The 17,143-nt window shown below is 46.8% G+C and overlaps 1 protein-coding gene across 2 annotated transcripts in view; it reads left to right on the top strand.

Annotated features, from left to right (window-relative positions):
- D2HGDH (D-2-hydroxyglutarate dehydrogenase) overlaps positions 1-17,143 on the top strand; it is a 33,244-nt gene that overhangs the window by 14,238 nt on the left and 1,863 nt on the right. For both annotated transcript variants that reach the window (XM_008049832.1, XM_021708469.1), the window contains exons 6-8: positions 1,900-2,043; positions 4,031-4,173; positions 8,015-8,180. In XM_008049832.1, coding sequence (XP_008048023.1) covers positions 1,900-2,043; positions 4,031-4,173; positions 8,015-8,180 — 453 coding nt within the window. The remainder of the gene's footprint in view (positions 1-1,899; positions 2,044-4,030; positions 4,174-8,014; positions 8,181-17,143) is intronic.

The raw sequence follows: 17,143 nt of genomic DNA, 5'->3' as shown, positions 1-17,143 counted from the left end.
TCCAAGTAGCTGGAACTACAGGCACGCGCTACCACACCCGGCTAATTTTTTTTTTTTTTTCCTTGTTCTGTTCAGCAACTGTCTTCAGGGGAGTTGGTGGGGGACAGGCTTGCTTCTACCCACCCTGGCTCCCAGTGTGTGGCCCTGTGGGGGTCTCCTCTTCAATTCCTCGCCTTGGGCAGGTGTGGAAGCTTGAGGCTAAACCTGCTGGCATGGCAAGGGCTGTCAGAGAAGAACAGTTCTGGGCTTGGTGCCATTGAGCCCTCACATCGAGCCAGGCACTCCCAACTTGTGATGCTCTCCAATAATTTACTTTAGTGTTTCTTAGCTTGGCATTTTTTTGTTGTTTTCAGTGAGATATTAGATCATGTGGCCTAGCCCATCACTGCCAGGTGGAGGTCTCTTCTCTTTTCTGGGTCCGCCCTAATTAGGCCTTGCCCACTTCACCAATACCACTCCCACCAAGGCTGCTAGTGTCCTTCCACAGTGAGCCCAGTGGTCAGCTCTTAGTGTTCCTCTTGCACATTGGCTTTGGGCATAAGCCTGACCTCTGTGGTGCTCGTCCCCACTTCCTTCTCATTTGCCTTCCACCCCAGCCCCCACTGAGGCTCCTCCCCCTTCAACCTCAGAACATTCCTGGGCAGCTCTGACTGCATCTCCCCAGACTCACTCTCTGGGTGGCACTATCTGGATTGACGGCTCAACTTCGCCTGCATTTTCTATTTCCTGCCCTGAACTGACGCCAACTGTACTCACCTGTGTGCCACCTACTCAGCAGCCCTGAGAACCCGACAGCCCACCCATAGATGCCCCAAGATCTTTCCCCCTCAGTTTTCCTTTCTCAGAAAGGAGTCACTTACTTCCTCTTTGTCCCACACCCACATCTAAACCATCTTCAGAACAGGCCTCTCCAGTGACTGTCACCATGCTGTCATCCTACATGTTTTTGGTCTTGGCTAGGCTCTCTGGGGACTACTAGCCAGCACTGTTCCTGCCCTGCAGCTGCTGGAGCAACTTCCTCAGGCACAAGTCTGGTGCAGCACTCTTGTCTCACCTCCTGGGAGCTTCCCAACCACTCAGCAAGATGTAGAATCCCTACCTCCAGGTCCCCAACACCATTGGCAACCCCCAGACCCTGGCCCTGAGCCCATCTCCATCCACACCTGCATCACTGCAATCTGGCCACAGGCCTCGAGGTGTTCCTGGGTCATGCAGGGCAAGCATCTGTCCCCAACCCCTGCACCTGCTGGACCTTCTCTTTGGAACATTCTTCACTATTATCCATGTACCCTCACACCACCTCCTCATCTCAACCGTGAAAGACCAGGCACAGGCACCCCTCCAGCCACAGGATCTCCGGGCCACCTGCCTGTCAATATCTCCACTTGGTTCCTTTCCACAGCTGTGCCTGATGGTCAGCTCCCCTGGAGCAGAGGTCTCGCCCACAGTCCCCCAACCCTGGAGCACTGAAGCAGTCTTGGAGTGTCCAGTAAACATGTGTTGAATGAGTTCCTGAGAGTGGGGAGGACTTGTGTGCTAGCTGTGTTAAGGGAAACACGGCTGTTTCCAAAGGCTGCCTGTCCCTGACCCTGTCCCAAGATGTGTCCCCCTCTGATTCCCATCCCGAGTGCTATGGAGGTTCTTAGGCACCTTTTCTGTCCTGGTCTGACACTGGTGGTGACACTTGAGATGCACTTGTTGACTGTTGACTGACCTATGGTTTTTTGCCACAGTGGCAAGCTTCCTACTTCATGAGGCTACTCTGCTTGCCTGACCTGTTGCGAGTTGGGTTGGTGTTGGGGCTTTCACGGGGGACCTGGGCTGGCTGTGTGTGTAATAACTCCAGGTCCTACTTGTCCTTTCAATGTGTGGCACCTGGTGTACTGTGGTCCATTGCAGGCTGTCCAGGCTTTGCTGAGGTTCTGCAGACCTTTAGCACCTGCAAGGGCATGCTGGGCGAGATCCTGTCTGCGTTCGAGTTCATGGATGCCGAGTGTATGTGGCTAGTCAGACACCATCTCCACCTGACCAGGCCGGTGCAAGGTACTGACTTCCATGCAGCTGGGCAGCTGGCCCCACTACTCCTCCTGTGCCTGGGCACGTTGGATGACTAACAGGTCTTCACGGATGGAGGGGCCCCTGGTGGGCAGGGCATCCCTGGGCAGAGCACTGTGTGACCATGGAGCTCTCTTTTTTTAAAAAAGATGTGGGGTATTCGGTAGCTCAGCCTGTAATCCCAGCACTTCGGGAGGCCAAGGCAAGAGGATTGCCTGAGCCTGGGGGTTCTAAACCAGCCTGGGCAACTTGGTGAGACCTCTTCTCTAAAATAAATTACAAAAACTAGCCAGACATGGTGGTGTGTATCTGTAGTTCCAGCTACTCGGAAGTCTGAGGCGAAAGGATTGTCTAAGCCCAGCAGGTAGAGGCTGTAGTGGCTGTGAGCATGCCACTGCACTCTAGCCTGGGCGACAAGAGTAATACTCCAACTCAAAAAAAAAAAAAGATGTGGGGTACAATTCAGGATTAGGTATATAAGTGGTCATCATATAGGTAAAGTTTGGGCCTTCCTTTGGTCCCTACATTGCCTGGTTTGAGATTAGGTATTCTTATTGATGTTGTGTTCCCCTCCCCACCCTCACCACTCCCCCCTACCCCCCCAACGCCCCCTGCCGGGCAGTATCCCTCTACTACCAATCCCTTTCTTATAGTATTAGAGTAAATGTTCAGGGTCCGCTTATAAGTGAGAACATGTTCTTTATTTCTAGAAAACTGCTCTTAACATAATGTTTAGAGCAAAGAACAGGCCACCCCCATCTTGTAGAAGGTTTGCAGTTTCACAGATCTCTCTGACCACATAGAAGAAGACAGGAGGGCACTAAGCTAAAATCGTCACAGGTTGTTTCTGGCAAGCTGGGAGATTTTCTTTCCTTTTCTTTGTTTTCCAGAGCTCTTTTTATAAGCATGTTTTACTTTTATAATGAGAAAAACAGCCAGAATGTTTTGAAACGTCTCAATGATATGTGTGACTTGTGGTAAATTTAAGAGTAGAATTTCCTTTTCAGCAGGCAAAAATGCCAGTATCTGAAAAATATTTGTATTCTCTTTGTAGTAGAATGAACTTGAAATACTTTTCTGGGAGAAACTTTAATGTTGTGTTAAGAGACAGAACAGTGACACTTGGTAAATTCTTGTTTAATGATTTCAGTAAATGTAAACAAAAAATCATGGTAACCTTGAAAAAAAATACAAGCTTAAAATTTTCCTAAATAAGTAATATATATTTGGCTTCTTACAGTTTAAGAAATAGACACTATAGTGAAGAGCATGGCCTCCTGACCTGTTGCTTATAGCATTCTAGTGTATGAGGCCACTGAAGGGCATCTACCTTCATGGTGGCCTCTCCCATGAACCTTAGGTTGGTATAGATGGATGAGCCAGCACTGAGAGCCACCTCAAGGTCAGTGGGAGGTGCTGATGGGGTGAGTCGCCCAGGGCTTTTGTGTATTTTCCAGTGAGCATTGTTTTTCTTACCATAAAAGGTGTCTTTTTATTGATTGATTTATTGAGTCAGACTCTTACTCTTTCGCCCAGGCTGAAGTGAGTGGCACGTTCAAGGTCACCACATCCTCGACCTGCTAGGCTCAGGCGATCCTTTCACCTTAGCTTTCCAAGTAGCTGGAACTACAAGCACACACTACTATGCTTAGCTAAGTTTTTGATTTACTGTAGCGATGTGGTCTCACCAGGTTGTCTACGCTGATCTTGAATCTCTGGACTCAGGTAGTCCTCTCACCTCTGCCTCCTAAAGTGCTGGAATTACAGGCGTGAACCACCACACCCAGCAAAAGATATATTTTTAAAGTGTCTGAAATTCAGCCTAACTAGAGAACTGCCTACTTCACAGGCCGCCTGGTGTCCCCGTGGCTGAAGAAAGACCACTCTGGGCTATTTTAGTTGTTTGATCCAGAGTGATTCTACTTCTCGACCCAACAGCCTGGATTTGCTTACTGCTTTCCTTGCTCACTTCCAGAGAGCCCATTTTATGTCCTTATCGAGACCTCGGGCTCCAGTGCTGGCCACGATGCTGAGAAGCTGGGCAACTTCCTGGAGCACGTGCTGGACTCTGGCCTGGTGACTGATGGGACTTTGGCCACTGATGAGAGAAAAATCAAGGTGAACTATATTTTCCTGGCGGGTCCCTCCTTCCCTCTCTATCCATCCAGACATATCTAGGGAAGTCTGGAGGTGTAATCTGTCCAGTGTAGACAGTGTGGGTGGTGGGTGACTGGTTTTATGCTTTGATGGAATCAATCACCTCTTTGGAATGGAATATGTATTCCTGGTGTCTAGATAGTTTTCATCAATATCTAAATATTCCCTACTGTGTCCCCCTTTCCCTCCCCTCCACCCCCCACCCTCAAGCTGCAGGATGAGCAAAATAGCCCTTTGCCAGTCCCGGAGCCTGTGGTGTAGCTGCCCGTCAGCAGGTCTTCATAGAATTGTACAGAATGAGCAGAGGCAGAAAGAACTGAGGGCTATGGAGGCTTAGCCTGGAGGTTGAGTGAGTCTGTGGGTGGGCAGAGTTTTCTAGAGGAAAAAACATGAACTGTATTACCAGGAAATGGTTTGACTTCTTGAAGGCGGTAGTGGGAGCTGTTGGTCATCTTCGCTAGGGCCTGGGCAGTGGGAGAAATAAGTCACCTTCACTGGGTCCTGGATGGTGGGAGCTATCAGTCACCTTTACTGGGGCCTGGGCAGTGGGAGACATAGGTCACTGTTGCTGGTCCTGGATGGTGTGTGCCATCACTCCCATTCCCCACTGGGTTTCTTGGCTGCAGTGTGAGGAGTAACCAGCAGGGGGTGGAAGAGCAGCTGGGCACTGAGGCCAGGGCTCTGGCAGGCAATGGAGACGACTGGGTTTGACCTGCATGTGGATGAGTAGGGACTGCAAAGCCATGCTAGTCTTGGGCTTGTTGATGTCAAGTGGTTGGGCCTCATCTATGTTCTTTTTCTACTTTGTTAGTAAAGCTTTTTCTTTACAATTAATATTTATGTTTGTTAAAGTGTTATATATAAGTAGTTACAAACACTACTTTGTACTAAATGCTTTCTGTCCAGGTGCATCCTCCCTCCTAGGGCATGTGATGGCCTTTATCTTCAAACTGATCCCCAGTTGTGGTAACCAGGGACACGACTCTTTCTGTCTTCCCATCTCTGCCTCTCCTGTATCTGACTATTGTGATTTTCCCACTTGGGGTTAAAGCAGTGTTAGTTCCCTAAGGACAGGGATGTCATCGGCTGCATTCACTGGTATATCCTGGAGTCTAGCATATGGGAATCAACCACCTGAATGATGGTTTTCAGTACCCGGCGCATGCAAGGTCGTGTGGAGTCATTCTCTACCCAGCTGAGAGTTGTGATTGATAGTGCTTCCATCCAGTTATTTGCCTACCTCTCCTGCTTTTTCTGACTATACCAGACCCATTAGCTCTGGTAGATTGTCACAGTAACCAACAGACCCCCGAGGCCACCATAACAAAGGCTCACTCCCTTGGGTTGTGTGTTGGTGCTTTGGCATTGCTGCAACTCTCCTCCATGTATCTGCCCATCAGGGAACCCATTCGGAAGCAAGGCCCCAGCTTCGTCATTCTGTTCTCTCAGCAGGGAGAAAGAGCAGGACAGCTTCTGCTCAGAACTGGATGTTGTTCTGCTTGAATCTCATTGGCCATCGTGAGTAATGTGAGCCCACCTGCCCCAGGTGGTGTAGGTGGGGGACCCTCTTCCTGCAGTCACTGCATCACTGGGGAGGGCAGCAGTAATATGGCTGCCACACACACCCCCAGGTGGCTGCCTCTGAACGCACTCATCCTCACACACATGCCCCCAAACCCCTCTGGTAGAGTCTGGACTTGTGTCCCAAATGTGATGCCCAAGCCAGGCTGGTGACCAGGAGTTGCCAGGTAGTATTGGTTCTGGTGTTTCCCCCTCTCCTTCCCCAGCCCTGTGTTATTTCCAGTTGTGAGTTTGCTGCGCCTACCTCCAGGAGCCTCCTAAAAAAGCTTCAGGAGGGGCCTCGAGTGAATGCCAACACCTGTATTCTGCACTCTAGTTTGATTGCTGGGCTGGGTAATCTGTTTTGTTTTGCGTTTAGCAAAACCACCCTTTCTTAGATGGACAACTCATTGAATTTGACAAGTGTCTGTGGTTGTGTGAGTAATTGTTTCGGAAGCTTTTCTCTGCTGTCTTCCATATTCAGTGAGGCTCTGGGGAAGTCCGGTGCCATTCTGCTTTTTCTAGTTCCTTGTAGGTTTTTTCCTTCTGGGAGCTTTTGGTTTTCTGACATGGGCATCTCATGGGTCCAGCAGTTGTTGTGTTAAACGTTTAACAGAGGACTCTCCATCAGCCTTGCCCAGTCCTGACTCTGCCCACACCCTACCCAGGTTGTAGCACCCATGGGGTACTCGGTGGCTTATACCAGATGCTCAGGACTCTTTTGAGCTATGGCCATGGTGAGTCTTGTTGGTGCTACCTGTCCTCCTGTCATGTGTTTATTTGTCAACGGACCTCTGTTGGATGCTTCTCTGACCTGTGCCTACTGGTGTTCCATCCAAAGGGTGATAACAGTGATCAGAACAGGAACAACTTTGCCCCACAAACCTCACATGACAACATGAATAAGCATGACTCATGGTCCCTCAAAAGTCAGTGAGCACTGTGGAGGAAAGCAGAGCTGGGCAGGGAGGTGGAGAGTGTGTGGAGGTGCCAGGAGGGTTGGGAAGACATCCCTGAATGGACATTTGAGCAAAGACAAACTACAGTGGCAAGCAGGACACCTGGTGCAGGAGTACCAAGTCCCTGGGTCCTGGAGTGCCTGCCATGTTCTAGAACATTCTACAATGGTGGGAGTGGAGAAGAATGAGTGAGGGGTACGTTGGCAAGAGGGAGAGCCAATCCTGTGTTCACTGGAATGAACGGGGTAGCAATGTCCAGTGCCAAGATGCAGCTCTCCAGCAACAGGTGTTCCCCAGGCCATGGAGGCTCGTAGGCCTGTGATGAAGGACGTGTCGGTAGGAGGTGCTGATGGTCAGCGTGGAGGACCCAAGGGGTTGTTTTGACCAAACTAGCTATGAAAACTGATGAGAGAATTGGGGAAATTTGGACACTGGTGGGTTATCCAGCGGTTGTAAGAAATGGCTATTTGTTTAGGTGTGAGCATGGCATTGTGGTTATGTTTTAAATAAAGACATCCTTATCTTTTAGAATTTCTTGAAATGATGGGAGTCTCTGGCAGGGCACATGAAGGGTCGAGGTCCAGGTGGACCCTGTCCCTCCCCTCATTCCTCGCATGTGTGTCCCTCCCCCCATTCCTCCCCATCTGTCTCTCCCTACTCCTCCCTCTGGTGTGTCCTTCCCTGCTCTTCCCTTTGGTGTGACCCTCCCCATCGCTCCCTTTTCTGTCTCTCCTCTACTTCTCCCCCATCTGTCCCTCCCCACTCCTCCCCCACCCTTCCTATGTATCCCTCCCCATTCCTCCACCATCTGTCCTTCCCTCCCCTGTCTGTCCCTCCCCCTTATCACTCCATCTATCTCTCCCCCATCTTCTCTCCCTGTCCCTCCCCTACTCCTCCTCTGCCCATCCCTTCACGCCCTACAATGTCTCTCATGCATCCTGGGGCCCTGTGCACCTTCTCTGCCATGGCTCAGGTGTGCCCAGGACCCACCCCATCCTTGGGGTCTTTCTCAGCTCCTCAGGACCAGAAGCTGCAAGATGTGCTCTGCATCCCCTCTTTTTTGCTGCTTCCCCTTCCGGGAAATGCCCACAGCTGCCTGGTGACTGGAGTCATATGGTGCTCTGCACTGTCGTGGAGCCTATACCACGCATGGCAGCATGCCCTGTTGGGGACATGTCTCATATCGATTCTGGGATTGAAGTCCCACGCCTCTGTGGAGACACGGAACCCAGAGTCATACTTCCTATTTGAAAGCCTGTGTCTCATGTTCTCTCATCATCCAGGTGCTGTGGGGCCTGAGAGAGAGGATCACAGAGGCGCTGAGCCTGGATGGCTATGTGTACAAGTACGACATCTCCCTCCCTGTGGAGCAGCTCTATGACATCGTGACTGACCTTCGCATTCGCCTTGGCCCACGCGCCAAGCATGTGGTGGGCTATGGCCACCTGGGTGAGCCTGGAGTGGGGCTTGGAGTCCTGTATGTGCCTTGGTGGCAGGTGTCATGGTCACCCGCCTCACAAGGCTGTGAGTTGGCACAGATTGACCGTTGCAATCTCTAGCTGAGTATGTCTCACTAAGGCTTCTGTGGGTGCCAGAGGAACCATGGTTTTATTAGTGAAGGAAGAAAAACTTGAAATTGAGAAAACCCTAGTAATTTTTATTTTTCTTTTTGGATATTTTGGAAAAGACTGCTGTTGTGCAATTTTAATGGCAGAGCAAATGGCTCAGCCTGCCAGAACATTCCAGAATCTTCGCTGGGCGAATGGTAGAAGGGCATTAACTCTTAACCCAAGAGTCCAGAACTCAGATCTCACAGACCTTCTCTTAGCCCCTCCCCCAACCCCACAGCCTTTTCAGAGCTTGATAAATAGCCTTCATCAGCTCCCCACATCTCTAGATTGAAGGGTTTCAAACCCAGTTTCAGATTATCTTTTTTTTTGCAGAAAAATCATGCTTTAGGTTACAAGTTTTAGACTTATAGAAAGGAAATGTTTCAGTCCTCTCAATTCTTGGCAGCCTTGGAATAGGGTATCTGAAAGCCCTTTTTAAGGCCGAGTGCAGTGGCTTACACCTATAATCCCAGCACTTTGGGAGGCCAAGGTGAGAGGACTGCCTGAGCCCATGGGTTCAAGACCAATCTGGGCAACTTGGTAAGACCTCATCTCTACAATAAATCAAAAAAATTAGCTGGACATGGTGGTGCATGCCTGTAGTTCCAGTTACTTGGAAGGATCACCTGAGCTCAGCAGGTTGAGACTGCAGTGGTCATGAGCGTGCCACTGCACTCCAGCCTGGGTGACAGAGAGAGAGTCCAACTCAAAAAAAAAATTAGTCCATTTTGTAGGGTGGCATGATGGGGGCTGAGCAGGGGCTGAGGGTGTGGAGCATGGCTTTGAGGCCACTGAAGAGTGCTCATTCTGGTCTCCCGCCTGGCCCTGTGGCACTGAGGTCACTGACCTGATACCTCCAGTACCTGCCTGCAAATGGGGTTCAGGTACCACCTTCTGTGATTACAGAAGGGTGTGAAGGAGTGGCCTCTGGAGCTTGGTACATGATAGTGATGATGAAGGGCCTTTCCTGTCTCAAGTACCATTCTAAGCGCTTGATGTGGAGAAACTTCTCTGTGCAACAACTTTTCCAAGTGGCACTGTTGCTTTCTATTTTACAAATGCGTAAACAGACTCAGAGAGTTTAAGTAATTTGCCCAAAGTTACCCAGCCTGGTGAAGGGTACCTCTGGGATATTTGTTTAGGATAGATGGTAACTTTCATTTTTTTTTTTTTTTTTTTGAGTTAGGGTCTCACTCTGTCACCCAGACTGGAGAGCAGTGGCCGCTCCCGGCCACCGCAGCCTTGACCTGCTGGGCTCCAGCAATCCTTCCGCCTCAGCCTTCCGAGTAGCCGGAACTACAGGCGTGCGCTACCACACCCGGCTAATTTTTTGATTTATTGTAGAGATGAGGTCTCACCAAGTTGCCCAGGCGGATCTCGAACCCGCGGGCTCAGGCAATCCACTCACCTCAGCCTCCCAATGCACGGGATTACAGGCTGAGCCACCAAGCCCTGCTGGTAGCTTTCGTTATTAAGAGAAAATAAAAGAAAGCACCCTCAGAGAGGGAATGGGAAGGAAGTCAGGGTTCTGACTCGGTAGGATAGCTAGTGTAACCAGCACCCCCTTGGCATGGTTGATACAGATGGGGCTGGTGCTGTGGACAAGTGGGAAGGGTGAGCTTCTGGGGACCGTCATTGGCTCAGAGCAGCTGTTGTCCATACGACAGAGATCACTCATGCCACTCACTCACGCCAAAGATGATACTATTTTCTGTGGATTAAAGGCTTCCAAGGGCAATACTTGAACATTTTTAGGAGAAAGGAGAATATTGTTATGACCTAGAGGCAGGAACAGGATTTCTTAAACATAACAAAAGCAAGAATGAATGTTGAAGTTGTCAAATGTTTTTTCTGCATCTACCATGATGAACAGGGACTTGTCTTCCTGTAAGCAGTTAGTGTGGCAAGTTACATTCAGTTGATTCCTCTGAAGTCAAGTAAGTCTGTGTTTCTGGGGTATGCCCAGAATCTTATTGGATCCAGTTTTTTTTTTTTACATTTGGGTGGGATTTTAATAGGGGTCCTCATGGGTGATTCCCTTTTGCACTCTTCCTGTCTTCTGACCATGCTGGGTTTGGGTACCAAAATTATAAAATGATTTGGAGATGACTACTCCTTTATTAGTCTCTGGATGAGACTGTGTAAGGCTGGAATTATTTCTTCCTTGAATGTTTAGCAGAACTTGTCAATGAAGATATAGGAGCCTGAAGTTTTCTTTTGGGGGGGTATATTTTGATAATGGATCGATTTCTTTAGTAGCTGTAAAACTTCAGTCTTATTTTTTCTTCTGCATTGGTTTTGGTAAATATTTTTCTAGAAGTTTGTCCAATTCTAAAATGTCAAATATATTAGCATAAAGTAGTTCAGATATTTTTGTTTTCATTGTCCCCAGCATTTGTGATGGTCCCCTTTAAGTCCCTGATATGGTTTATTTGTCTTTTTTCTCTTGTCCAGGTTTTTCAGGTATTTATCAATTTTGCAACCTTTTCAAGGAATCATCACTTATCTTTGTTGATCCTTTCTATTTTATGTTTGCTTTCTATTTCATTATGTTCTGCTATTGCCTTTATTATTTTCTTTTCGTCTCCATTTTTAGGTTTATGTTGTTCTTTTTTTTAACTTTAAAAATTAAGTACTAAGCTCACAGATTTTCAGCCTTTCTTCTTTTCTTTTCTTTTTTTTTTTGGGTTGGTGTCTCACTCTGTCATCCAGACTGGAGTGCAGCGGCTACTCCTGGCCACCACAGCCTCGACCTGCTGGGCTCCGGCGATCCTTCCGCCTCAGCCTTCCAAGTAACTGGAACTACAGGCGCGTGCTACCACGCCCGTCTAATTTTTTGATTTATTGTAGAGATGAGGTCTTGCCAAGTTGCCCAGGCGGGTCTTGAACCTGCGGTCTCAGGCCTTTCTTCTTTTCTAATACGAGTATTTACATTTCCCTCTAAGTACACTTCAACTGATATCAAAGTTGTTTTTGTAATAAATAATGCTAATTACTTTGTCATACTTAAAACACAATTTCTGAATTGTCCCAATGAAGATAGGAGCTGTTACTTAAATAAACAACTGACCCAGGAATCCATGTTACTGTACAGGAGACTTTGGCCTCCTGCCCTGTGGTAGATTTCAGACAGACATGCATGTGAGTAAGCAACACTTTCAGCCACTCACTGTCTTCTCACCTGTTCTTTGCTTTCTGTGCCCAGGAGGGATCAGGGTTACCTCTGTAGTTGTCTGCAGCCCTGGCAGCTCATTTCTGAGGAGTGGAGAAGGGTAGGGGAGACTCCAGCCATGCGAGCGCAGTTTCTTGCTTGTGGGTGCTCTCACTTCAACAGCTGAGTGTTCGTGTGTGTTTGTATTGGTATCCCACATGTTTTGATAGTACTTTCATTGTCTTTCAGTTCTATTTTCTGTTTCTATTATCATTTCTTCTTTGGCCCATGAATTATACAGAAATATGTTTCTTAATTTCCAAACAGGTGATTTTCTAGCTATTTTAAAGATGATAGAGTTCTTGTTCATTGTATTGTAGCCAAGGAACTTGGCCTTTATCATCTCCGTTTGTTGAAACTTGATCAGTAGCCCAGCTTGTGGTTAGCTTTCATAACTGTTGGGTGTGTACTTGAAAAGAATGTTCTCTGCAGTTGGTGGAATCAGCATACCTTGTGTTGTTCAGTCATATCCTGCTGAGCTGCCAGCAGAAAGAGGTGTTAGAAATTCCATCTGACAATGGCCTGATCTGTTCTTCCTTGTAGCTTTGTCAATTCTGAAGATATATTCTTGGGGGCACAGGGATTAGAATTGTCATTTCATTCTGGCAAATTGAGTCTTTTATTGTGACAGACTGACTCTTTTTATCTCTAAAATTGCCTTTTGCCTTGTCGTCTGTCTCATTTATTACATAGTGACACTAGCTTTATTTAGTATTTGCCTGACATGTATTTTTCCTCCTGTTACTTTCAGCCTCTTTCTATCCTCAGTGATTTGGTGCGCCTCTTATAGACAGCATATAGGTAGGCTTTCTTTTTCGTTTACTTGCCAGTCTTCAAATGAGAGTATTTCATTTATTTACATATGATATAGTGGCTCAGATATTTGGATTGATTTATGTCATGCTACTTTGGACCTTCTGTTTGTTTCTCATTACTTGGTTTTGTTTTCTTTTTTTTCCCTCTAGTTTATGGCCTTCCTTTAGTTGATGTTTTTTCTCATTTTGTTTTTTGCCCTTTACTGATTGGGAGCTGTACTTGCTATATCTGTTCTTTTGGTGGTAGTCCTAGAATTGTAGTGGGTATTCCTGTCTGCCAGGGCTGCAGATAGCTATAAGAATTAACTTCAGGATTTGAAGTTAATCAGTATCATCGTCCTCCTCTCAGACAGTGTGTGATGATGAATTCTGTGTCCAGTTAGCTAGGCCATGGTGCCCAGTTGTTTGGTCAAACTGGATGGTTCTGTGAAGGTATTTTTAATATGTGATTCATATTTAGATTAGTAGACTTTGAGTATAGTGGGTCATGTGCCATAACGTGGGTGGGCCTTACCCAATCAGTTGAAGGCCTTAAAAAAGACTGAGGTCCTCTAAGAACGGAGATTCTGATTCCAGGCAAAGACTCGAGCTGCAGCAGCAGCTCCTGCTGGAGTCTCAAGCCTGCTGACCTGCTGTTCAAATTTTGGGCTTAACCCCCACAATTGCATCAACTAATTCATTAAAATCGATCAATCTCTCGCTCATTCCTCTGTCTCTCTCTGTGTGTCTGTCTCTTTCCCTCTGAATATATTTATCCATCTTTCTCTCTCTCTGTATTTCTTTCTCACTGTCTGTCTTTATAACACACACATCCTGTTGGTTTGGTCTTTCTGGGGATCTCTGACTGACATGATGCTCTGGTTGTCATTGTCCATTCTAGTGTATGCAGTCAGCTCTCTGTGTCCATGAGCCCCACATCTGCAGATTCAGCCATAAAAAATAACAATGCAAAAATAAAAAATAATACAAATAAAGCACAGCATAGTATAACACTATTTACATTGCATTTACCTTGTATTAGGTGTCATAGGTAATCTAGAGATGACTTAAAGTATTTAGGATGTATGTAGGTTATATGCAAATAGCAAATACCATGCCATTTTATGTAAAGGAGTTGAGCATCCAAGGATGTTGGTATCCAGGGGAGGTTCTGGAATCAATCCACTAGGGATACCGAGGAATCATTGTACACAATTTTGGAGTATGTTTGAATTCCACCTTGTTCAGCTATATGTAACAGTTTCACTGTCCTGATTTTGTGTGGTCTGTTTGTCCACGGCCTCTGCCTGAATCTCAGCCTCCAGAATTTCCTTTAGTGTAGAAAAATAGGTGACTAGAACAGCTCAGATTTTTGTCTGGACATGTATTTATTTTGTTCATAAAAATTTTTCCCCCAGTGGATTTCAACAATTCTAGGTTGGCAGGTGAAACCATCATTCCACCGTCTTCTGACATCTGTTGTTATAAAGGCAGCTGTCAGTGCAAGGTAGTGCCGAGCACGGTGACTAATACTTGTAATCCCAGCACTTTGGGAGGCTGAGGTGAGAGGATTGAGTCCAGGGGCTTGAGACCAGCCCGGGCAACTTGGCAAGACCTTGTCTCTACAGTAAATCAAAAACTTGCTGGACATGGTGGCATGCACCTGTAGTTCCAGCTACTTGGAGGGCTGAGGTGGAAAAATCACCCGAGCCCAGCACGTCGAGGCTGCGGTGGCCATGAGTATGCCACTGCACTCCAGTCTGGGCGACAGAGCAAGACTCCAACTCAAAAAGAAAAGTTCAAGGCAGTTTCGTTGAAGGGAGTCTTTTTTTCCCTCTTGCTGCTTTTATGTTCTTTCCTTTGTCTTTAGGGTTCTCAGTTTCACTCTGATTCGTCCAGGTGAATGTGTTTGCATAGCCTGCCTGGCACTTGTTGGACTTTGGTGCTTTTCACTGGTTTTAGAAATTGCTCATCTTTAAATTGTCTCTTCAAATATTGTTTCTCTTCCCTTCCCCATCTTCTCTCTTTTTGGAAGTCAATCTATGTCTCACTAGTCTCTTAATCCTCTTTTTCCTGTTGTCTGTATCTCTGACTCTCTGTGATGCAGTTGGATAATTTTGTTTGATTTATCTTCATTAATCTCTTTCTGTGCTGTATACTAGCCTGTTAAACCTGTTCATTGAGTCAGTGATGATGTTTCATTTCTAGAAGATTTGGATGTTTAAGAACTTTCCTTGATCAGTTTTTGTGGTATTTTACACTTTTTATCTCTTCTTTATACATATGAAAAACATTTATATTCTGTTTCTGGAGATTACAGTATCTGAGTCTGTGTATCTGATTTTGGTCCTTGCTCATGGAGATTTGTTTTCTTATATGTATGCAGTTTTTGGCATGAGCTCATATTAGATTTTTTTATCTGTGGGAATGATTTGAGACCTGGGTTGGAGATAGTTTGCTTCTGCTGGGGATGGGGAGGCAATGTGGAGGTGAGGGCCAGGGGCCCCCAGCCTGGAACCTCTTTAATCTTCACATTCTTAGCTCAGTGTCTTTGGGACCAGATCGTGTGAATTCAGGCTGCAAACCTGTATGCAGGCTAGTTGATGGTTGTGAATACTGTCAAGCGTTGTGTCACGATGGGGATACATTCCGAGAAGTACGTTGTGAGGCAATTTTGTCACTGTATGAACATCCTAGAGTGTACTGACACACACCTAGATGGTATGGCCTGCTTGCTACACAGACCTGGGCTGTATGGTACAGCCTGTTGCTCTGGCTACAAATCTGTACATTTGGCTCAGTACTGTAGGCAACTGTAACACAATGGAAGTATTTGTGGATCTAAATATAGGAAAAATACTATAAATAATGTTATAAAAGATAAGAAATGGTCCACCTGTCTAGCATTTACCATGAATGGAGTTTGCAGGACTGGAAGTTGCTCAGTGAGAGTGGTGAGTGAATGTGAAGGCCTAGGACATTACTTGCACTACAGTAGACTTTATAAACACTGGACACTTAGGCTCCACTAAACTGCTGTTTAAAAAGTCATCGTGCTGATTTCACTAGGTGATAGGAATTTTTCAGCTTCATTATAATCTTTTGGGACCACCACCATATATGTGATTCATTCTTGGTCAAAATACTGACTGTGGAGTTGGTTTTTCTCCTTCCACAATCAGTGCTCCCCAGGTAGGTCCCTTGGTGGGGGTTGTGTTCAGTCCTTATTGCCCCAAAAATGTGTCAGTGTGTCTGTGGGGACTGCATTTGAGAGTGTATGTATGTGTGTGTGGGGGGGGGTAGCTGCTATGCTCCCTCCACCTCGGGTTTGCTCTTGGAGGGGACTAGAGTGATTTTGTCTCTACCCTTCATGATTCTTTGCTGGGATGAACTCTGTATCTAAATCAGAAGTTTATTTTTATTTTTTAATTTTTTTCTTTTAAGGATATGGGGTCCAATTCAGGGTTAGGTATACAGATGTTCATTTTGTAGGTACCCTTTGTTGATGAGGTGTGCCCCTCCCTCCCCTGGCAGTTTTCCTCAACTGCCAATCCCACCCTTCCTCCCCTGGTAGTTTCCCACTCCTGCCAATCCCTTTCTTATAGTATGAGTGAGAACATGTGGTACTCTAGGACACAAGTTTATTAACATGTGTATTTCACATGTATGTGCGGGATGGTGGGATGGCTAGGGAATGAATAATTCTCAAAGAGGTGGCTTTAAATTCAGACTTTCCTAACATCTTCAACAAAGAGCAGTAAAATTCTAGAGAAGTCCCAAGACAAAGGAAGAGGACTTTGAGTCTCCAGGGGGTGGGAGCTTGGGGGAAGGCAGAAGATTGCTGGTAGAGGCTGGTCAGGAAAGCTTGTTTCCACAGATTCCTTGGTGTGGTCCCCAGGTCAGGTGTGGGGCCTGACGCTGCCCTTGGTGAGCATCCTTCATTCTTTCTGGTGGAGAGGATGGGGACACCTCTGCCCTTGTAAATTCATGTCCTGCTTTTAGGTAGGACATAATTGGGAGTGGGAGAGCAGGAAGTTTTTCTTGGTTCTGCATTTTCTCAGTTGACTTTGTGTCAAAATAATCCTCATACCAACCTGACATATTTTAGGGCTATGTGTCCTGGTCTACTATACCCTGTTTGTTCTTACCTCTGGGTGCTTCTCCTCAAGGTTGAAAGCTGTTTTTTGGCTTAGGCATGGTGGCTCATGCCCCCAGCACTTTGGGAAGCCAAGGTGGGAGGATTGCTTGACCCCAGGAGTTTGAAACGAGCCTAGGCAACATAGTGAGACCTCATCTCTGCAAAAATAAAACAATTAACTGGTCATAGTGGTACACACCTGTAGTCCCAGCCTCTTGGGAGGATGAGGCAGGCAGACCAGGATGTCAAGGCTGCGGTAGCCATGATTGTACCACTGTACTCCAGCCTGGGTGACAGAATGAGACCCTGACTCAAAAATAAAAAACAGGCCAGGAGCAGTGACTCATGCCTATAATCCCAGTACTTTGGTAGGCGGAGGCGAAAGGATTGCTTGAATTCAGGGGTTCAAGACCAGCCTGGTCAACTTGGCAAGACCTCACCTCTGCAGTAAATAAAAAAAAAAATTAGCCGGGTGTGGTGGTGTGTACCTGTAGTTCAAGCTACTTGGAAGGCTGAGGCGGAAGGATCACCTGAGCCTAGCAGGTCAAGGCTGTGATGGCCATGAGTATGCCACTGCACTCCAGGCTGGGTGACAGAATGAGACTCTGACTCAAAAAAATAAAAAACAACACCCCCCCCCCCCCCCCCCCCCCCCCCCC

Source organism: Carlito syrichta, unplaced genomic scaffold (assembly GCF_000164805.1).
Source record: "Carlito syrichta isolate Samal-C Ts95f unplaced genomic scaffold, Tarsius_syrichta-2.0.1 Scaffold138451, whole genome shotgun sequence".
NCBI classification, from domain to species: domain Eukaryota; kingdom Metazoa; phylum Chordata; class Mammalia; order Primates; family Tarsiidae; genus Carlito; species Carlito syrichta.
This window is presented reverse-complemented; position numbering and strand designations above follow the sequence as displayed.